The sequence below is a fragment of the Falco cherrug genome, chromosome 7, assembly GCF_023634085.1.
Source record: "Falco cherrug isolate bFalChe1 chromosome 7, bFalChe1.pri, whole genome shotgun sequence".
In the NCBI taxonomy this organism is placed as follows: domain Eukaryota; kingdom Metazoa; phylum Chordata; class Aves; order Falconiformes; family Falconidae; genus Falco; species Falco cherrug.
In genome coordinates, this window is record NC_073703.1 from 46,141,745 (window position 1) to 46,160,726 (window position 18,982).

At 43.3% G+C, this 18,982-nt stretch overlaps 1 protein-coding gene across 3 annotated transcripts in view; it reads right to left on the bottom strand.

Moving 5' to 3' along the window:
• The window catches only part of TTC17 (tetratricopeptide repeat domain 17), a 59,333-nt gene extending 40,651 nt beyond the window's left edge, over window positions 1-18,682 (bottom strand). For 2 of the 3 annotated variants that reach the window (XM_055717391.1, XM_055717390.1), the window contains exons 1-5: window positions 18,509-18,682; window positions 4,536-4,625; window positions 2,827-2,996; window positions 1,686-1,797; window positions 424-555 (exon numbers count right to left, since the gene is read on the bottom strand). In XM_055717391.1, coding sequence (XP_055573366.1) covers window positions 424-555; window positions 1,686-1,797; window positions 2,827-2,996; window positions 4,536-4,625; window positions 18,509-18,667 — 663 coding nt within the window. In that variant the 5' untranslated portion in view covers window positions 18,668-18,682. Of the gene's footprint in view, window positions 1-423; window positions 556-1,685; window positions 1,798-2,826; window positions 2,997-4,535; window positions 4,626-18,508 lie in introns of those variants that run through there. The other variant, XM_055717392.1, reaches the window with a different exon arrangement.
• Window positions 18,683-18,982: the final 300 nt, after the last annotated feature.

The window sequence follows — 18,982 nt, forward strand, 5'->3', positions numbered from 1 at the left end:
AGTTATCCTCTTCCTCTGGAAAGCTGCCATTTGGCAATAGTGATGAATGTTCAGGAAGAATGAACTAGCATATAAATGTATTAAACAGATTTCAGTACTATTGTTTCTTCTTTGTTCTTTCAGTACCTGCATTTTTGTTTAAAAGCCCGTATTACCTTGACAGAGCAGTGAATATGGCTTGCCAGACCATACCAATGTCATTAAAGATGACAGTAAGTATCTATTTACTGGCTTTGCTGATGCCTTTTCCTACCTTTGCTTGCCTAGCAGAAAATGTTTTTAGTCTGCCTTTTGTAACTTAAATGTAAACCAAAGATGTATGTGCAAAACTAGTACTGGATTCGATTGCAAGTCAGGCATACCTAATCTTGTGAGACCTTTCCAGCACTCTTTTGTGCATACAGAAAGATTAGAGTTTCGTACCTTCATTAGCCCGTCATAAATACGATGACCTATTTCCTCTATACTTCTTCCCAGCCTCCGTGACAAGTATGTGAAGATTGGATCTTCTTTAGGTAGCAAGGGTGCGGAAAGATTAACTCTTTCTTGGACACCCTAAAATAAAAATTGAGTAAAGGTATTTGCTGACACTTTAACTAGAAGTAGAGAAATAGACTCAAGAGCATGACTCCCAGGAAAATTTAGTGTTTCGTTATTTCACATTCCTATCATCCTTTCATATCAGGATCTTAGGGACTTGACAGGGTAATGTCACCTTTGACAGATGAATAATATATATTACTATAGATAGACAAACTAGAAGCAGCCAAAAGCAGCCTCTGCTTGTGAATGCTATAGGAGAAATACTAATTTCTGGTAGCACTGTGTATCCAGCAGCTACTGACTTCACTCATGATCACTGAAGCACTTAACGTTTGTCAGGCTACATGCACACTATTAGAGTATCCCTACATCTCCTCTTTCTTCCTTCATGAATGACAAATGTACTCCTTTCAAAAGTACATCCAGACCCAGGAACAGAGCCAAAAACCTTCAGTTCCTGTTTGTATGTAAGAAAATCCTTATTTGTAGATAAAGTGTTATTTTAAAGACTTGTAATAAAATAAACATGAAGGTATAAGCACTAAAGCTGTGTCTGCATTAGAAAATTTGCTTTGTATTAGCAAATTAATTTACTAATTATCTTTTACTAAAGTAAAAAACTAAAAAAAAAAACAAACCCTTTCTACTAGTAAAGAACAATTATCTCATCCTCTGGGTTAGGGCTTGGCATTCAGATACCAAAGAGACCATCAAGCATGTTAGGAGCTACTAAGAAGTCTGCAAACAATTTTCTGACCCTGAATCTTTATACAGTTTAACGACTCTGTTCAGCACTCTCCCATTTTCAACTGAAACAATTCACAAGTTAGAAGCATTTCCAATGGAAGTTACCATTTTACTAATGAAACGTGTTATGAAAACAAAATACTCAATTTTCCTAAAAAATGCCCTGTATAATAAGGCAAACAGTAACAAAAGAGAAACAGGATCTGTGTATCTGATGGAACTGTCCTCCTATAAGCAGGTGCTTTAACTGGGGCACAACTGTGCTTTTAGAAAAACGTCTGAAACAGTCTTGAAAGATTACAATACCTTTCAATCTTGACTGAGAACTGCCAGTAAGAGTTTTCTATTCCTTTTCCTGATGGAGAAAAAACACATACTTGCATTTGCTCACTTACCCGTAAGTGCTGAAAAGCATGAATACTGTATGGAAGATCTAGAACTTTTGTACAGTCTGGCTGCTGCAGGTCTGGAGGCACTGGTGACTTTGTGTCTATATAGTCTTCAGGGCTGAGGACATAACATAACACAGCAGACTCCAGATTAAAATACTACTAAAGCTCATAAGAGACAGTACTGTAGTCAACAGACACCGTATTCCGAATTGACCATTACAAAAATCCCATGTTTGAGCACAGCAGACCATTTCTGATGTCTTCCCAGATTTCAGTTGTATCAGGATGTCATCACTACAGGATAAAGTAAATAAATTTCTGTATGCTTTAGAGAGAACATCAACATTTGGATAGCCTCCAATATGTATCAGCATCAACCTAGTGTACCACTACTATGATTAATGATCTACCCGCCAGGCAAATGGCAACACATGCAGATTAGAAGACTCTCCAACTGAAACTAACAAACCCCAAGTATTAGTGAGAAGCCCAAATGAAGGTATCTGAGGATAAAATTATTTTTTTCCCCACTTTGAGTACTCATCTGATTATGTTAAAACCCATGAAACTACAGAAACACAGCAGTCAGCCCTGAAGACGTTACCAATGAAGCTGTCAAGCTCCCTACCAATGTCAAGCAGACTGTCCACACATCATTTACTTGCTAAGCACAGGGCATGAAATACGACCAGAAGGTTCAACAGCTTGGTAATCAACAGAATTTCATTCAAATTTAAGTCAAGACAGTTTCCACTACAAGAAGTATACATCTAGCTCAGAACACTCAAAGCACACTCAAGCAAATTCAACCCCCTTCTACATGATGCACTTCAGTTTAATTCACATGCCGGGTCATATCAGTACAGAATTACAGCAGCAGAACTGACTGGGAACCTGGGAACAGAATGGAGATGTTTCAGAGTAGGGCTAACATGGGCCGTTTGGGGGAGACAGCATTTCTGTGTTGTACCCTTTTATGATTAATGTCAGAGGTTGTTTCAATTTTATTCCACGCTAAACACAAAATAAAACAATTGTCATCTAAAGAATAGTCAGTGATAGTATTTTTCTTTTTACTTGCATTTAGAGGTTTTGTTCATTTTCTCATTCAGTAAAAATCTTAAAATAGAAAGCATCTCATTACCGGATATCTTTGCTCTCTAAGGTGATGTATGTGCCATCGTATAGATCTAGGTCCCCCAAGGGCACCTTTGCTTTAATGCAGTCCGGATCCTCTTTATTATGCCTTTGTTCCAGCCCTGTGTCTCTGTCCTCATTTTCCTCTATATGAATCTTTTGAGCAACTAACTGTTTCTGTAGGAATAAAAAAAAAAAAGGAAACAGAAGAATGTATACTGATGAAAGCAAACCCTACGGATACTAGGAGTTGAACAGTCCAACTTCTTCCTTAAAACAAAGTCTATCTAAAGAAATTCTAAAACGCTCTTCACATTTTGGGAATATTTCCCTACATTTTATAACATCTGTAGGACTTCTTTTGATTTAGATGGAATATAAATACTTTCATTAGAGATAATATGATTTGAACAGGCCCTTATTTCTCCTGCTGTACCTAAAAAAAGGGCTAATAGCATTCCAAATTCATGGTAGGCCACTCAAAAAAAGAAGAAACAATTGTTAACAGCACGTCAACTTTTCTGTATTTGAAGCCTTTTCCTCCACTGTAAGACCTCATGGAAATAACATTAGAGATTGCAAACAAAATTAACTTCTTAACCCTTCAGTGTGCTACGTACAACTGAGGTGGCAGGTTAATGCAAGGACTGAGACTAATTTCTATACATCAGCCCATCATGTGCCTTAGGAGCTACCTTTGGTGCCATAAAGCTCACCAGCGTTAATGACTATTAACAGTGAATGGACTAACGATCTGTCCCAGCAGAGTAAGCTGTATCTAATTCTCACCCAGATCTGCAAATTGTAAACCCATTAAATATCATAAGGATTTGTGTATGTTGGAAAGAGAAGAACATTTGCATTTTTAAAGCCACACATTTGATTACACACTATGCAATACTAGAGAGATATATAGTAGCAACTTGTGCAAGATCTTACAATACATAATGTCTGCTAGAAGTCATTTGTATGCCACAAATTGTACATTAGTAATTTCCAAGCCCACAACCCATGTCCTTTTTCTGAAAGGCTTAAAACTATTGTTCCACCCATAGCTAGAATGTCCACTACCACAAAAATAACTATACCTCGATGAGAAAGACTGGCTGAATACAGTCACACAAGGGGCAGTCCTGCTAGTTTTAATCCCTTCCAGTGCTCCCATTCACCTAAAGCTACCCCTGGTGCTCATCTAACTTCTCAGTGAGCTAGTTGCACTAATTTGACAAAACCAAAGCTGGCATAAGAGAAAGCAGTGCATGGCCAGAAGAAAGGCTGTGAGCTGTTAGCTTGCCCAGCCCATATTATATTTAAACTTTAGTTTAAGTTATCAGTTCAGGTTCATTAAAGCCCTTTTTAGAAGGGTGTTGTCAGACCCTTTTTCAACAATAAATGGGCATGAATTAAAACAGAGCTGACCTGCTCTGTATTCTCCTGGAATATAGTAGTTCGCAACAGAATCCAGTATCTAAATGACTTGACTTAAAATGTTAGGATTTATGGATAACAGGGAATGATGCAACTGAGGACAATGATAACCAGTTGAGCAAACTTGAGGCACAAAATTCTTGAGATCTGAAGAATTCTTCATCCTTTCACTGAAGCAGAATTACACCAATAATGACTTCTATTCCCCATTTAAATCTAGCACTAAAAAGCCAGTGAAAAAAATTCTGCATTTTCAGAAATCAGTTAGTATTTAATATTATACTTTACCTCCAGTTCTTTGAGGTAGTTAACTGTTGTTTCTTGTCTCATGAGTATTACCAAATCATGTGGGTTCCTCAAGTTCATTGGTGAATCCACCTGCAAGACATTTCAACAGTCCATCACATAAGGCATTCTCCTAATTAGAATAATTTTAAACGGAAAGAAGGTATGTACATTCAACTACAGTTTGTCTGTTCAGAGGTTTTCTGTTGACTCAGCATTCATAATAAGTCCATAATTTAAATCTGTACTTCAAACAACACTGTTATTTGAGAATCCAAAGGAGACCATGCTTTGATTTTAAACCTATTTTAATTTTTTCAGGCATACAAATTCTAAGTGTAAGAGGCAAATAAATTTCTCACAACAAACATTACTAGGAGCACCCACTGCTGAAATACTAGATACCTTCTATTGCAATCGCCAAAAAAAAAATTTGATAGATTTAAAATTCCTCCATTTCGTCCCTCAATAGGCATAAAGTACTTCAGCTTCAAGTCAGCTCCTTCCACGCAACTAATTTAACATACCAGCTTAGCATTAAGATCTACTGCCTTCAGGATTAAGACATAAATGAACAAACTGAAGGGGCAGGCAGATGAAGACTAAAAACTGTTACAGAAGACCGTGCTACAGCTTCCATAGCTATGCACAGGAGTTGGCAGCTCAACGAAGAGCAACATCATAGGTAAGTCACAGACAAGAGTGGTTATACGCCAGACCTTTATTGGTCCCTAACTGGGCTCAGTAGGCCATGGCACTTCACAGCTGGAATACCCCAGCCTCGTCCTCACACCAAATCAGTTCTGCTGCCTGCCTGGGTGGCGGAAAGTCACTGCAGTGTCTTGGTGCATGAACAGCTGAGCTGATCAAAAGGCTCACCACAGTCAAAAGACTCACCTCCAGGCTTCCACCCCGCTCCCTCGAGTCTGCCAGTGTGATACGAGTTAGCCCTGCATATCAGCTCTGGAGCCCACCAGGCTCTCTTGGGAGCTAACCCAAGCTCTGCAGTTGAACGGGACCTAATTCCCTATCAGTTGCTTTACTTGAATTAGTAAATTAAATTAGCTCAGGGAGGATTCATTGAGTATGAGAACAGAAGCAAGGAAATGGACAGTGAATGTGTGATCACAGGATGAAAGGTGACAAGGACAGCAAGATCTTGCATTTTTAACATAATGACTGTTACAGTACACTGTCTACACCAAGATGTTCCTGGATCTGCTCAGTTTCCATTCACGCTTTCAGGATACGGAGATAGGTACTGCATAAAGATGTAAGCACTACCTGTGCGTTAGCGCTGATACCTCTACAATGGCTGTCCACGATATCTATCCAAGCTCGGTGACATTACAATTTAATGGAAAAGTTTGCCATATATACATGCACAGGAGAACCTCCTGAGCTCCAGGTCTTCATTTTTTGTCAATTTTCTAAACAACCTGGACACATTTCCGGGACTCTTTCTTATTGCAGAGAACTGCATCTCCAGCAGGACAACAGCAAGTTTCCTGGTCATCGTGTGCCCTGCCAACAGATCAGGCCTTGAGCCATGTTCTCTTGGCTGTGAGTCAGTGAAGAAGCTCAGATCTACTTTCTTTGGACTACTGACTATGAAGTCTATGTTCCTTGCAAGCCTCCCTAAGGATCCTGTCCTCCAAGATGAAAACATTTGGCCCTTTTATCCCCCACGTCAAAAAAACCCTAAAGGTGGTTTTGGCTACATTTGGCTAATATTCCTTTCCAATTCAAAAGCTGAACTGCTTCTTTTAGTATGGAGCCATTTTCATGGGTGGCTACTGACAGTCCAAATACTTACACATAACTTTTTCTGCCTTAGCAAATCAATTCTCTTATATCACCAGATGAATAGAAAACGATGGGTGCTATTGACACCAGTTAATTTTTACAGCATGGATTCGGAGATTATTAATTTAACTGTTGTCAATAAAGGATGACCAAGTATCTGCAACGATCCAGAGAAGCACAAAAAATACCACGTTAAAAGAAACTAACAATGCTGTTAGTTGAGGTACTGAAGTCTACAGTCGTATTTCATATTTTCTCCTGTGGGCTCCACCTCACTTTGAACTGGTTGCACACAAACCCAGAGTTATGCACTGAATATAGCACTTTTGCTAGAGGCCTCATTTGCTTGAGAAAATACTGCAAGCGAATGAGAGATGAATTGGCAAAGAAAATAAGGGGAAGTTTTACTGTGTTTAAGGCACATAACCACCCATTCCAAACCAGCACCGTTCCTCTGACATGTAAAGACTGCGTGCACACTACACTGTCACTGAGAACAAAGTCAACTATCAGCTTCCCTTTCAGTGACAAACTGCATCTGGGGAGAGACTTTTTGCAGAAAGTTACGCTGGCATCTCCATTTAGAAAGCTTTATTCTGAAAGATGAACAATCTCAGCTTATTATTCATTCAGAAACATATTCAGGGACAGCTGCTGGTTTTAACTTTTGATAAAACACTCTCATGGAAGTTAGGTCTGAATTTAGTGTTTGGGAATTTGAAGTGGTATGTTACCTATCCAGCACGCATGGGTTGACAGAAAAGCAACGCAACAAGTACGAAATTCTTATCAACTGTTACCTGGCAGCAGAAATCAAAGTGACAAAAACAATCAAACAGCAGTGTCGCTGAATTAATGCATAAAGTTGTGTCAACCCATCAGGAAATCAATCTCAAGTCAAGCAGCATGCATGGTATTTTTTAGATTTTCACTTCTGGATCTGATCTCCATTTGTCATCAGCAAATGAGCACTTTCTAATAATAGCAAACCCCTCCAATCTAGTAGAAAGTTTATATTATTAAATAACCTTAGCAATGCATAAACCAAAAGCTCTAAAACCAAAACTTTAGTAGTAAATCCAACCTTACATTTATTTAACTTGATCATTTCTGACACTGAATGTTCAAGACTTCCACTGCAGAAACTATCAGAAGACTATCTTTAGCTCCTACAAATAAAGCCCCATTTTAGGTGCAATAATTTCAGAAAAAGAACTTGAACGGAAAAATTAAGCAACAACACTGGACATTCATGCAAAGTTTGAAGCATAAGCCAGCACATTCGATGCATTCAGAGCACTTTTGGCAGCTTATAAAAGTGAGCTGAATATACTATATCAGTTCTTATACTCTTCAGTTTATACATTTATAATACGAAGGCATTATGAAATGATAACTGAGGAAATAAAAAGCATTCAGATCTACAAAAAAAATGTGGTATATGACAAAAAGTAAAACATGCCTAATTGAAAATCACAGGAGAGCTTATAAATTCATGCCTGCAAAGGAGGAAAATAATGCCAACTTGGCCTTCAACAGACATCAAGTTTGGAGGATGACTGTGCTCAAGCTTAAGAATTTTATAAAGTGCAGTTTCCTGATCTCATTAGATTGGTCAAAAAAGTAGCCCTGCTGTCAAGCAGGGGAATCCTCTCTTTTCTTATTACCTTTAATTTACAGCTCCACTGAGAAACAGGCCAGTGAGTTCAGCTGAAAAATAACTTTAAAGACTAAACATTTAGTTTTCAGCCAGGTCAGCAGGCTAGTCTGAATTGGCCTCAGGTGAGCCCTTCATCACCCCCCACTCCATAGCCACAGCCAGGTGGCTCTCAAACTGCAGCCTGCTCCTGTCAGATCCAGCTAGCAATACCGTCCAGACTTCTGGTTCGTCATCCACCTTTTTACAGCGTCCCTCCCCAGATCAAACATGCTTTCTTTTACAGTGCCAGCCACCAATACTTCATTTGCCATCGAGGGCAGTAATGTCATCTCATGAGGAATTTGGCACGGTGAGTAGGTAGCAAGGAGAGATATGCATAATCTACACAGCAGAGGTAACAGTAAGCACCAGTGGTAAGGTAAGTGGGCAGCAGCACATGCCGAAATAGAGAACGCACACTCTGAGCCCTGCAGAGCTCCCCGCTCCGGTGCTCACACTTTACCCTGTCCTTGCTGCTGGTGCTCGAGTGCCACCTACCACCTTCCTGCTTTCCACTGCAGCCACAACCCAAACCCCAGAAAATTAAACCCTGAATAAAAACGTAAGACATGCCAGAACCTTCCTGTGGGCTGCCACTTAGAAAAATTCAAAAACACAAAACACCCCCCAAAGATTTGGAAAAGCCCTCAAGAGCTTCATTCACCTGTGAAATAATTCTTTAGTCAGAAATACAGTAGCCTAAATAAAATGTATTTGATGAATACCTGGAGACTTTTCTGGATTACATCCCTTCCTGCAAGAAAAATACTCTAAGTAGATTTTAGAAGACACTGGTTTGATTCAGTCTCATTACAGCTCTTACAGACACTTGGCGCTTCTAATAGTCACCCAGAGACTGATCTGGCTGTGGAAATACCTCCCGTTTCAAGAAAGTATCTAAAACAAAACAAGAGACTGGTTCCACCAGAGAAGTTCTGCATAAAATATCAACTAATTTTTCTTTTATTTATGTCTGTTGCCTTTCCAGAGTTGAACTACATCTTCATGGCATCCATTAGAGAAATTAGTTCTTTAGACAGAAAACAGTAAGCAACATGAATAGTACTGGATCACTTTGAGGAAAAAGCACACTATATCCACAGTTGCATGTGACCTTACGGTACAAAAGGTATGTATTTACTAGCTCATAGCCATAGCTCCCCTCTTTTATGACAGCTCAAGTATCTGCAAATAACTGCGTACTGAAAGCCTCCTGCTGTGAAATAAAGGGCATACGTGGCCCCCATCTTACTGAGCTTCACCAGACTTGCTGAAAACAGTCCTGGGACCCCTGGAATGAGTAAGTTTGTATTTGTCCTGAGCGCTGCTGAAGATGTGTGTGGTACAGTGTTTGCATTTAATGTCAGTTTCTAAACAATTAACTATAAGGAAAACAGGAAAACAGAACAAAACTTTGCTCTTGGAACTAGCATAGGTCTGACTTCAGCAGTTAAAACCTTACTAGAGGGCAGGCGTTATTGCAAAAGCTGTCATGCTTTATTTCAGCCCTGAAACAGCTGCAATTAAATACCCTAGTGTTTGTTCTCAGGTCCTCTTTTTTACCTTAGGATTGAATCTACTGCCAGGCAGCACCTGGTCTTACTTTAGCATGCTATACCCTCTTCCCTGCACGCAGAAAGCTGCGGATACACTCCCTGCCCCATGTTAAAAACCACTTCACATTTGATGCTTCCTGTCACATTTAAGACAGAAGCTGAGGATGTTACCATAAATTTAAACTGCATTAGAAATGGTATCTTCGCTTTTATGTGATACAGGACATTGGCCTGCTAATACTACAGACCCTTCAGACCTTCATGCAAAGCCTGTTGTGCCTTATCATCTGATTGGGGGAGGCAGACAAGCGAAACACAGACGCTGTGATTTAGCTCATCTTCTGCAAAATGTAAGCCACTTCCCACAAGACTCTGCGGGGTGAAATGGGATAGGCACAGCGCGTGCTGACAGTAAGCTGAGTGGAGACTCTTGCACCTGAACAGATGCTTGTTCCAACTTATTTTACCTCAAAGCATTAGGCTGATGGCAAAGCACCACATTCATTTAGTCTTCCTCCAAAGCACTGAAACTGTGACAGTCAAGATGAAGTGCTTGAAAAGCAAGGATCTGACTTCAATTCAAACACAGTAAACACGAAAAAATGGTGCTGAAAAGCTTTCCTTGAACCTCTGACTGGCAGAAAGCCTGCCAGTAAGCCACTTTTAGAATAAAGTGTTCTCTGTTTAACTTTGTCCAAAGGTGAAAGTCTCTTTATAAAGCACAGCTCAAATTTATTCACTGTCACAAAGTACACCAAGAACCTGATTCAACAAAAAACCAAACCAAACCAAGACATCAGAGTTGAATCAAACCCTGAAGTTTTAGAGAGTCCTCTGTGTTCCACCTGCGTATACCAAAGTCTCTGAATAATTAGACTTCTAAGTTTTGCCAAATCTTCTGGTATATTTTTTGCCATGATCCAGTTACATTGGACCAGGAAGTAAGTATTGAAAATGATTGTCAATAAATGCTCCAGTCAACTATTTTTAGGTAAGGCTTTTTTTAAAGAACTGTGGAAATCCCCCTATTAAGTGAGGCACAGGAACACCAAAATCAGAACAGCGAGTAGTGCCTCTACCCATCCTAAAGGCGTTCCACTGCATGCAGAAAGCCAATTATGACAGAAAAAAGCTGGAAAAGATACTACATCAAATGATAGCATACAGCAAAATGGGCTCCTCATTTGTTTTATAGGCTTGTTTAATAGATACTAGATCTTTTGTCACTGTACTTGGAAAATGAAGGCTTTTCCCACTTAAATAGGCTGGAACTCCTTGCAGTCTCAAGCGGAAGCAAAGGAACTAGAAATCAGTATTTGCCTTTTTGGTATACTCTTGCTGTCTTGAAATACTTTACACTTCAACATGATGCTAACCATGGCATTTCTGAAAAAGCCACAAAAAATTCTATATAGGTTTCAGTACCAGACAAGCTACAAAACTGGTAAATATATGCTTTGGCTTATCCAAATGATGAGCTGGGTGTGTCAGAAGATACTTGTTCCAAAGGATGTCATTGAAAAATTCACACAGAAAAATGACATTGAATTAAGCTTTTCTAATAAGTATTGAGGCATTTAAAATCTTACTGCTGCAGAACCTGTTAACAAACAGCATTATTACGTGTTTGGATATTACTAAGAGTAGCAGTGCTACAGGGAAAACTGACATTTTACACACTTGCAGCACATTTAACAGTCCTGTGGACTTCACTCTTTTGGGCTCTGATGGGGCCTTCACCCAAACATGTGCTTGGGCCACTTCCAGGCTATCCTTTTGCTATGAAACGCTCAATATGGGGAAGGCATGCCTGGCACCAAGCACAGCTTTCACCACTGAATAATCAGTTTTGAACAGTTGATTCATATCATCTTCTCAGTTTGTCCTACCCTTATTTAAAAAGTGATGAAAACAGACAAGAGGCCAGGAAATCGAAGGATGTGAGGATGTTAAGAGAAATGGGACCTGGGAGCCACTCTGTGCCTGGAAGACAAAGGCCACATGGAAACGCCAGGAGTGGGGGAGCAAACCGGACACTGTGCCTAAATACAGCCAGAGCCACGGCTGGGGCCTTCTGGAGTTACAAACAGAACCACTTCTGTGTACATTACTATGCCGGGCCAGATCCAGACATTTTTCTATTAAAACTTCACTGTCAGCAGTCAAATCCTGGCATAAGATTACCTGCTAGACTGCAGCAGGCTGGGAGGCACAGGCACCCACAGCTGTGTTTCAGCAGCTCTTCGGATCTGCCTCAGCTCCTGCACCTCAGGTGCAAATCCTTCACTGCTGAGTTGAGAACAGTGAAAGGTACTTCACCACCACCCTCACAAGAACAACAAAACCTGCATTTCTGACTGCACTCCACATACAGGCCACCACAAGGACTACTTTCGTCCAATCTGGATCTAGCTGTGACCTTCACGGCAATAAAGAAGGAGGCTGCGCTCCCCTGCGAGTGAGGTGCGGTTCCAGGTCAGCTGCACCCCATCAGGAACAAGGACGTTAAGCATCTTCAGCCATTCACTGGCCAGAATGTTTAGGTTCAAATGAAAAGGCAGAAAATCTAAAGCTGTTTGGGTTTTTATTTTTTAAATTATTTTTCACACTAAAGGCCTAAATCTCACAGTTTTTTGGTGACCAAGAGAGAATTTTTAGAACACAAGTTTCCCTTGTCCTGGGATAAGCTGAACTATCCTTCAAAACCATCATGCTTCAGCTTGCCACACCCTGGGGCTGGATGACATCTAATGAACTGCAGTAGACCCACACCAATCTCCAGCCTGGGTCTCTTTGCACTCACTCATAAAGAGGCACTGGTAACTGTTTTGGGGAAGGCATGCTACGACATTCAGTAAGAACAATTTTTTTATTATTATTTTTCAGCACACAACAGACTTGGAAGGATAAGAAATTCAGTCAAGAAAGAGGACATATGGCCAAGCAAACTAACCTTTAGAGAAAGAGCAAAGCAACCATCTACCTGTCATTTTCAAGATACAACTGAGTGACTGCTTAACGTATCACAAAAGATGCTTCTGTAAGCAGCAAACAGCTTTTTATTTGGCTGCACTAGATTTTCAGCTTTCCTTGGTTTTGGATGGCTGCTTTTCCTCTAGGCTTGGGTGTATGGACCACTGTTCTTATCTCAACCTGTTAGCACACACATACAGTTAGCTGGCAGACATCAGTAATGCATTAACCAACTCTAAAACCATCCATGAATCATTTTGCCTTGCTGCAACTTGAGGCACACTTGCTTTCAAACCCACAACCAAATTAACAGCTGTTCGGTAATATTTCCTCTCTATACTTGTACTAAGCCAGAATGAAGCACAGTACTGCACTGCAGGAAATTTGGATGGTGGGTTTATCGAGCGGCTAGCCTCCTTAGCCCTGAACAGGCTAACCAGCATTGCTCATTCATTCTCTTCTCTACATCATCTCTAACAAACCTCAAAACACATGGCAACACACAGAAAACAAAACAACTTTTTGCCACCTCAGATTCCTTGCCAGAGGCTCTCTAGTCCTAGCAGCACTTACTTTCCCAGCTCTGCTCTGGCCTGTGAGGTTTCTTTGCTTCTTTAGCTACTCAGAACTAACTTTTTCAGCATTTTTAGTAGACCACATAGAGGCAGTCATTTGAGTCCCCACCAGCTTTCTCAGTTATTACCGCCTCCATCAAGCAATCTTTAGAAAGACCCTGCCTCAGCTCTGATATGTCAGATCTCTGAAAGATAACAGCACTTGGTCCCCATCAGTAAAGCCACAAATGACTACTGAAACTGCTTCCTGCACTGCACTTAATCTGTCAACTGCCTGTCCTCTCTTAACACTAAGTTTCTCTCTTCTCTTGCACACTAATGTTTCTGTAGAGTTGTTAGTTTCCCTACTGGTAGACAAGCACTGTCTAAAATGAGTTATACATTAGCCTGAACTTTATACCATGAGTTGTGAAATTCAAAGGCTTATAAACATGTGCACTGAGCAGATATAATCTCACTACAGACACAACTACTCAGTCCCTGGCTTTGCAGTAACACATTTGAAAGTGGACTCAGACTAAAGGAAGAATACAAACTGATCCAGAGAATGATGTATTTGACCCGAAAACAGGCTACTAGAGCAACAGATACAGCTTGATGACTCTTCTCTTGATGGCTTACTGAGACAACGAAATGTTAACATGCACTGCTGGGAATTAATTTGTTTCATCAGTCAGAAATTCTCACTAGAAACTGGAACAGTCGGGCCTACTTAGCAAACACTCCCATTTACCAGATGAGATCTTGCTGATACACAGAAAATTGCTCAGTTTGTGTTAATTTTGCCAGTCCGGCCAGGTTGTTCTACCACCACGAACTCCAGCTCAAGTCTCAGTCAGGGCACTGCTAGTGGTCTTAGGCCGCAGGAAAAACAACCTCACTTGAATGGAGTCTCATACTAAAGGCTTACACCTTTGCTGCACTGTAAGGAGAAACAGCTAACCGAGTTTAGGGCAATAATATAAAATATTCTCACCCTTCTTCCCTCAAACAGATTCTAGCTATTATATTTTGTATATAGGCCAGGATCTGTAACTTCTGCTTTTAGCTCACCATCCATAGCGTACTCTGGTAACAAAGAAAACAAGGCTCACAGTAGCAAACTAAAAGCTACAGGGAAGTCACTTGTCACTGGCGTTCATCTGCACATCCATAGCCAGTGTCTCATTTAGCAGGGGGAATGTCTGGGTCTTACTATCACTGAAGTTTTGCCCACATCTTATTTATATGGGCTTCATTCAGATAAACTGAGGTAGTCCAAGTGAAGATTAAGCCTGTCCCTCCATAAACATTTAAAAATGTGTTTCAGATTGCTCAAGAATAGTAATATATCTAAAATTAAATAACATAAATACTAATTAATACCACCACTCCTAACCACCAGACAGCATTAGCCACTTCCAGTTAGAAACTGCTGTGCTGGAAGTGCTGCAATCAGCAGTGCAAAAGTCCAATAGTGGCTGATCACCAGCAGCATCCCTCAGGGATCAATATCAGAGCCAACACTGTTTAATATTTTTACTAATGACAGGGAAAAAAAGAACCTCAGCAAGACTGGTGTCCTCTGCAAAGGCAGGGCGGGAATTACCACAGTGGAAGGCAGGGCTGCAGTTAGGAGAGCTGGATAAATAGGCTGACAGGGAACTCATTAAGTCAACAACTGCAAGCACAAACCCAGTGGCTGGGATGCAACAGCCCTGTGCAGCAGGAAAGGCTGGGGCTGAGCAGAAAACAGCTTTGCAGAAAAGGATGTTTGGGCTTTCGTGGGGAAAAAGCTGGTGATGAGCCAACAGCGTGCCCTTGCAGCTAAGGCAGCCAGCTGCATCCTGGGCTGCAGCAGCAAGGCTAGAGCCAGCAGGGCGAGCGGAGTGATTACCCTCCTCCACCAGGGACCCACGAAAACACACCTGCTTCAGCTTCCCCTCCCTGGATTCAAGGCCAGCAAAGCCCATTTGAAGTGGTGAGAGGCCTGGAACACCTAACACACAGAGTGGCTGAGAAGCAGGCTGGCTCAGCTGCAGAGGGATATTGCTGCTGTTTTCAGTTTCCTGAAGGCAGGATACAGAGAAGACAAAAGCCAGGCTCTTCTTGAGGTGCAACAGTTAGAGGCACTGTACATCTGTTGCTACATGGGAAATTCTAATTAGAAAATATTAAAAAAATTTCATACCCAAGGCAGTTGTCCACTGGACCAGGTGCCCAGCAAGGCTGTCAAACCCCCATCCTAGACACAAAATTCAGCCCAGTAGGACCCTCAGCAACGGGATCTAGTTGGCCCTGCTTTGAGCTGTAGGACAGGTTGTGTTACTCTGTGACCCTACTTAGGTTATCGTGTTCAAACCAGTAGCAGTTTAAATTTATTCCAAACGTGAGTCTTTATTTCAGAGCTGTCTTCTGGGAAGCAAGTAGCTCCAAAATTCAAACTTGTGCTGCTGCGCAAGCAGCAAGAACTAGCACAATGGATCGATACTTGGATGTTCAAAGGAGGAGGCTAGAGTGCTATGGGAAAACTTGATGTGACAATATTTTTCTACAAAACAAGGGTTGATTAATTAGAACTAGGAGCCAGTGACTGACAACACTCTACGTACACCGAGAAGCTGAAATGCCAGACACTGCAAATAAACACAAGCAGCTGCACAGCTGAAGAGTTTGAGACAAACATGGGCAACAGCCCCCCTAAAAATGCATGAAGTAAAAACAGCTGGAAAGAACGACTGAATGGCTAAGTGTTCTGGTGAAAATACAAGTTCTCATGATAAATACCAACATAATGAAGAATATTCTGAGAAATTAAAGCAAAGGGATACTCTGCAGGGAAATTTTAGGCTTACGTTCTGTTAATAAGTACTTAGGTCCTGGTATTAGGAGAAGGATAGCTCAAATATTTTGGAATATTGTGGTTCTACCAATGAACTGATAAACCAATTATGAACCATCCCATTGCCAATACATCACAGAATACCTCCAGTTGGAAGCGACCCCTAAGGATCATCAAGTCCAACTCCTTGCAGGACTACCTAAAACTAAAACATATTATTAAGAGCTTCATCCAGACACTGCCTGAACTCGTCAGGCTTGGTGCTGTGACCACTTCCCTGGGGACCCTGTTCCAGTGACCGACCACCCTCTCAGAGAAGAGCCTTTTCCTAATGCCCAATCTTAACATCCCCTGATGCAATTTCATTCCATTTCCTTGCATCCTGTCCCGGGTCACCTTTCCCTCTGCTGCCTCCCTTGAGGAGATTGGTGAGGTCACCCCTCAGCCTTCTCTTCTCCGAGCTGAACAAACCAAGTGACCTTGGCTGCTTCTCTTAAGTCTTATCCTCAAGACCTTTCACCATCTTGGTCATCATCCTCTAGATACACTCTAATAGCTGATATCCTTACATTGAGGCATCCAGAACTGCACAGATACTCGAGGTAGGGTCACACCAGTGCAGTGTAGAGTGAGACAATGACAATTCCTTCCTATTGCTGGACAATAGAGATTATATGTTGGTTTTGCTAATAACTGTTGAACCACAATTACATTTTGTCATTTAAAACAACATTCAAGTTCACTCCAGAAAATGCCGACTCTTTTCATTCTCCAATATACAAGTGGAAAAAAATGAAATTCAGAGGTGCTCTACAGGGATGGCAGTAGTGACAAATTTAAGTATCATTTTCACAAGAGCCAAGGAGATGATAGTAATTAGATACTGACATACATCTCATTATGAAAATTCACTGGACAATTGACAGCACTACATTGCAGCTATTGAAAAATCCAGAGCCTCGTATTCCAAGCAATACCATATTTATAATTTGCATTTCTTTGCTGGAAACGGATGGATTAATTTTGACCATACAAGTAAGTGATGTTATTCCACAGATACTGCTTTATCACCTCAGCTATAGACATAAAGAACTTTATACATGGAGCATGGGAACGCCCCTACTTAAAAAGCATTGGTAACTGCAATAGAATAGTTTACTGCGTAGCAGTGGTACAGTGGGAGCTTCTACCTGTACCATCAGTTAACTGACATAATAAAATGCTATTTCTTACAATCAGTGCTGAATTTAGCTAATCAAATTTTCAAGTCATTTTAGCTAATTAGATTTTTTCAAGTCACAGCTGCTTTTCATGAATAATCAGAATCAATACTTGACCCAAGTTTAATAATATACAATTGATACACACATGCACAGATGCTTCCAGACCATCACTGTATACTCTTATCACTTCCCTGCTACATGAAGTGGGAAAGGGGGTGAGACAGCACTGGAAGTGTTGTCACTCATTAATTTACGATTAACTAGAGTGAGAGAGTACCTGGATCCACACAGCTGAAATGCCTGAGAACACTAAGGACAGCAGGGGCTCTCTGCAGAGAGCACCAGTTCCACTTGTCTGAGGACCCTAACGCTTTCTGACAGGAGACTTGACCAAAAACTCTCATGAAAGGAAGGAGATGTTAACAGACACTCTTCTCTCCAGCTTTTCCATGGGGGGGAAGGCCACACCGCTTGCTACACCGCTTAACTCTTCCACTGCAGAGGGAAACCCACCCGGCGGCTCTGCCTGAAAGCACAGCAGGTACAGCATGCAAGCGGATTTCTGGTGCTGCTCGCCTTCCGACAGATGGAGCAAAGCAACCAAGAAAAAGCTCGAACGCGAAACACGTACCGCCTCCCTCAGCGCCTTAGCGAGAAGGAGGCACCGCCGGTACCGAAGACGCTTTGACTAAACCCACAACATCACTGCCCAGCGGGGCACGGCGTGCCTCTGCGCCAGGCAGGCTGCCCGCCGCTTCGCTTTCCTCCTCCCAGGGAACGAGGAGCAGCAGGGCGGGGATGCGGGGAATCGCGAACTGGCCCGCAGCCGGGGCTGCGCCCGCCGCCGGGAAGGAGCCCGGGGCCGGGCCGGCAGCAGCCGCGCGAGGGTCACCGCGCGCGTGGCGGGCCGGGCCGCGGTCCCGCTGCCTTCGCCACCAGAGCAGGGCCCCGGCCCGTCGCGCCGCAGGCGTTCAGCGGCCGCAGGCGAGCACCGCCGTCGCTGCCCGACACACGGTTCGGTTACAGCCCGACCCGCCGACCCCGTCCCGGGGCCCCGGCGACTTCCAGCCACGTTTCGCGAGCGACACCGTCTCGCCGGGGGAAGACACCCGTGCCGGGGCCGCCGGGAGCGGCTGCAGCAGCTCTCGGACAGGCGCGGCTTCGCCCCGGTCCAACGGGCCACGTCCGCCCTCCCCTGCTCCGGCCAGGTCAGGGCTGGGGGTTAACGGCGGCGTGGGCAGGGGCTCTCCCTGCCGCCGCAGCGGGCCCCGACCGCCGGGGTGGGCGGCTGCGGGCAGCTCCCCGCGCTCCCGGGCCGCTCACCTGCTGCTGGATCTTCCCATCCTCGGTGACCACCCAATGGGTGGTGGCGGCGGCGGGCCGCGTCCCCGCGGACAGCAGCGAGCACAGGCCCAGGGCCCAGCCGGAGAAAACCCACACTCGCCCCAGCCCGCCCCGCCCGCCCGCTCCTGCCGCCGCCATCTTCCCCAATCCCGGCCTGCCCGCACCACCCGGAAGCGGAATCACGCCGCCGCCATTTTGGGAGGGGGCGGGCGCACCTCCCGCCGCGGGGCGGCCCCGCCTCTCGGCAGGAACGGGGACAGGCCCCGCGGCGGCCCGCGTTTCCAGGCCGGCAGGCCGGGGCGGCTCCGGGTCGCTGCTTCAGACGGCGCCAGTAGCCCGCCGGCCCGGCCTGCTGAGCGCCCGGCCTGCCCTGCGGCGGTAGCAGCCGCGGGGCGGGGGAGGCCGGGCGGGTTCCATGCGGCAGCACCGCGTACCGGTAGCTCCGCGCACAGC